Raw genomic sequence first — 3,834 nt, 5'->3', positions numbered from 1 at the left:
ACCCCTCGGGCACGCGCTGTCTTCTGCTCCCTCCCAACAGCTCCCCTCTTCCTTATCGGCCTTCTGGGTCCCGAGCCAACAGCCCACAGCCTTATCTCGCACCTGGGCAGAGCTGCTGCCCACGCCTCAGCTTTAAAAACAAAACCCCAGCAGAAAACAAGAACAGTTTCACTCCGAACGCCCCGCGCAGCTGGCTGTTGGCAATTAGGCTGAGGGACACCTTGTTCTCAAAATTAACGTCACTCCTGGTCGGGGCGGTCACTGGCCACTGCCCACTAGGATGAGGAGACATCTTCCAGGTGACATGCCATTTATGCAGCTACCAGAATTTCAGTTTAAAAGCCTGTTTTCTATAAAGCAGTGCACCTTACAAGGCGGGTACGTCTCTTCCCATCCTTTGAAGTGAAAGCAGTGGTGGCCAAAAGAAGGCTTTTATGGTGGGGTGACCGCAGAGCAAGAGGAGAGCAGCACACAACTTGCACCACAGATTTATGATAACAGCAGACACAGCACTGCAAAGCTAGTATGTTTGTTCACAAGCTGATTAAAAAGTTGATGAGCAGAATTATTTTCTTCTACTGCATATTTACACCTTTGTACAGTAGCATCTGGGTCCGAGTTTCCCAGTGTTGAAACACAGCACCTCATTTCAGGGAGCCCACTGCTGCCACAGAGCACTGGAGCAGGTGTCAAACTGTAGAGTGTCTGAAACCACCCACATAAACCCCCATCACCACAAACAGTCAACTCTGGTGTTTTAGGACTCACATCAGGGAGGTTTTTTTGCAGTTTGTAAAAAATACTTTCTCCTGCTCCTGACCAGTCAAGCCCATTTTTGTGACTTAGGCTTTGAAGCTACAACTGGATGCCTCTTCCCTCTCAAGGCTACACCCTCCCAACTGAGGTGTCCTCCAGTTCACTGAAAGCCCCAGGGAGGCAACACCACAAGCTCCCCTGGTTTCTGGAGCTGCTGGGACCAGCAGCCTAACTGAAGGACTCCAAATGAAGCAACCACAACCCAAATGTAGCTCACTTGCCCAGAGTGCTCACAGGAGAGGGTGCTCTGCACCAGGCAGGAAGCAGAGCCTGATCTCAAAGCCCTCCAGATGCTCAGCTGCAGGTGTGCACAGAACCTTTCCACAGGTCCTGTGGGCACCCAGGCATACCTTTCGTCTCTCTGGGGCCATGGTAAATCAGGCTTCACTTGTGAAACATTTGGGTGAATTCAAAGGACTTTTATTAATTTGCATGTTATCTGAGAAGTCTATGTGAGAATTAAAGTCAGAACTACTGCCATGAAGTGAAAACACTATTTTATTTTTATAAAAGGCAATAATTAAAACAAACCCTACCAGTGTGTACATTGTACACATTTGAATGACACTTACAAGAATGAAGTTTCCATATACAAAGATTACAAGCCCACACTGGTAAAGGATGCACACAAGCATGTACTCAACTTCACAGATGCCTCAGCTCCAGATCACAGTGCCAATTACTCTAGGACCACACCTGCATAGCATTTCTCATTATTAGCATCCAGGCTACTTTATTCCACTACAAACTGTACACAGAAAGCAAGAAAGTTTATTCAGAGAGCATACATATCCGCAGAAAGAATTTATTCGCTGGAATAATCTCTCACTCTTCTGTTGCCATCTTCAAGAGATACTCTTTGTCGATTTTGAAGAGCCTCCACCCCTCCTCGGTGGACAGATCAGAGGCCCCCCTTCTCTTATAGAACCTGATGGACGGCTCGTTCCACTCCGCAACCAGGAAGTGCATACTGCTGCAGCGGCACTTCACAGCCACCTGCCACAGCACAAAACAACAGGTTTCAAACAGCAGCCCCAAATGATAAGCTTAGTACAAACCAGTGAGACTGCTCAGCAACTAACTGTGCATCATCAGAAGTCATCAAGTTCCTTCTGTACATTACATCAGCACTCGTCACTCTAGACAATGTCTTAAGCCACCCAGGGTCCTGTCACCTCCTTAAATTTAATTCTGAGTAGCCCCGAAGGAGAAGCTCTCACACAGTTCACAGAAGAGCAAGAACACTGCCTAACCACGTGCCCTCAGTTCTGCTTGTTTAGACTTATCACTTTTACATACCTGACTCAAGTTCTTCAGAATTTCTGACCCAATGCCAAGCCCTAAAAACAAAAAAAAAGAAAAATTAAACCACAGCAAGAAAGTAAGTTTTAATTTTAAAGAAGCCCTATAGGAAGCAACTCATCTAATTGTATAATACATACCTCTATACTCAGCCATCACATAAAAATCTTCAAGATACAGAAGTTTCCCAATCCATGGATCATAAGTGAAGTAATACATGGCAAAGCCCACAATGCAGTGTTCTGAAACAAAGAGTGTGACCTTAGCTAGTCTGAATTTACAAGGCAAAAATATTAAGTCTTACATGCATGTTTAAACATACAGATTCTCTTTCTGTAACATGCAGACATTTGCTATTCGGTTAGAATTAGGTACACAATTGCAAACACAAGTTCTGACAAACTTGTATCACCCTAACAGCATGAAGATTGCCCTTGCTGTACCCTGAAATCCTCAAAAGCACTGTCATATTAAGTGCTGAACACAAGGCTTTTTTTCCTATAAATGCATATCCTACTGATTTATCAGTATTTCCCTTCTGGAATACAAATAAAAACATTACGCAGCAGTTCATAGTCTAGATGATTGCTCCAGCTCTGCTTCCTTAGCAACCAAAACAGTCTATCAGACACTAAAGAACACTGGTCTTCCAACGTATATTCCTCAGTAGCTACACTGTGCAAGAAGGTGTGCTCACAGGCCACCTTCACAGTAACATTTCCAGCACCTCAACTCATGCCTCCACTGAGAGCATCACGCTGTTGTCTTTACCTTCAGCACCATAAAGTCACAGTTACGTAAAGCTGCAGCTTCAATTACAATTCTGTGGCTCAACAGGGAAGAGAAACCAACTCTTCCAGCCCACTCAAACCTAAACCTTGAGTACTTTAACTACATCTGCCGTTAACACTCTGCACATAGTGTAAGAGAAGCGTGCAAACAGATTTCTGATCTACTGTGTCTTTGGTAAAGGTTTGGGAATAGCACTTGTCCCTGTAGACCTTACCTCATATTATGATCATCTACTTTATTGTGTAACGGATCTTTTAGTTACCTCCCCGCCCATCCATGTACACGGAAGGGCCATGTACATGGCGAAGCTAGAGACTGTAACCTGAAGATTGGGGACAAATTAAAGAAAAAAATGTGATTCAACAGGATTACATAAAGGTAAGTCAGGGTCAAACAAGAAAAGCCATTTAATTAACTGGAGTCAAGCACATTACGTTATACCTGATCTTCCCACGCCTCCAGGATTAGCAACTACTTCAGCAGAGTATCACTATATGTTACTGCATTTAACAGTTAACCTATTCCTCCTACCCCAATTCATTGGTGGAACCTTATGTATAATTGATAACATTAAGCATACGATGCCTCTTGCGTATCTAGCGTCTAAAGAATAAGTATCAGGAAGGCTCACCTTCAGGCGACCACTGTTCTTTTGGCACTTCCGCGACCAGACAGTGGTAGAACGGGTGCTCGCCAAAACCATCCTCAAGCAGTTCTGGAAAAGCAGAACAAACCGGGCGCCTGAGCTCCAGACACCGACACCCGGGGCCGCCGGCCCGCCCAGCGGCTTCCCCGCCCCCGGATAATACCTTTCTCGGTCAGCACCACTTGATCCTCCATGTCCTCGTACTTGGCCAGTTCCTGGAAGGGAAGGCAGGGAGATGTCAGCCGGCTCCCCCGGCGGCCGATTCCCCCATTGGCCGC

The 3,834-nt window shown here is 45.6% G+C and overlaps 1 protein-coding gene across 1 annotated transcript in view; it reads right to left on the bottom strand.

The window, feature by feature from the left end:
• Nucleotides 1–1,296: 1,296 nt before the first annotated feature.
• SAT1 (spermidine/spermine N1-acetyltransferase 1) overlaps nucleotides 1,297–3,834 on the bottom strand; it is a 2,852-nt gene continuing 314 nt past the window's right edge. Inside the window, exons 2-6 of the mRNA XM_014960314.1 lie at nucleotides 3,720–3,771; nucleotides 3,542–3,625; nucleotides 2,259–2,360; nucleotides 2,116–2,156; nucleotides 1,297–1,812 (exon numbers count right to left, since the gene is read on the bottom strand). Of these exons, the coding sequence (XP_014815800.1) occupies nucleotides 1,642–1,812; nucleotides 2,116–2,156; nucleotides 2,259–2,360; nucleotides 3,542–3,625; nucleotides 3,720–3,771 (450 nt within the window). The 3' untranslated portion in view covers nucleotides 1,297–1,641. The remainder of the gene's footprint in view (nucleotides 1,813–2,115; nucleotides 2,157–2,258; nucleotides 2,361–3,541; nucleotides 3,626–3,719; nucleotides 3,772–3,834) is intronic.

This window comes from Calidris pugnax, unplaced genomic scaffold (assembly GCF_001431845.1).
Source record: "Calidris pugnax isolate Ruff unplaced genomic scaffold, ASM143184v1 scaffold188, whole genome shotgun sequence".
In the NCBI taxonomy this organism is placed as follows: domain Eukaryota; kingdom Metazoa; phylum Chordata; class Aves; order Charadriiformes; family Scolopacidae; genus Calidris; species Calidris pugnax.
Note: the sequence above shows the minus strand (reverse complement) of the source record. Positions and strands in the feature narration are given on the sequence as shown.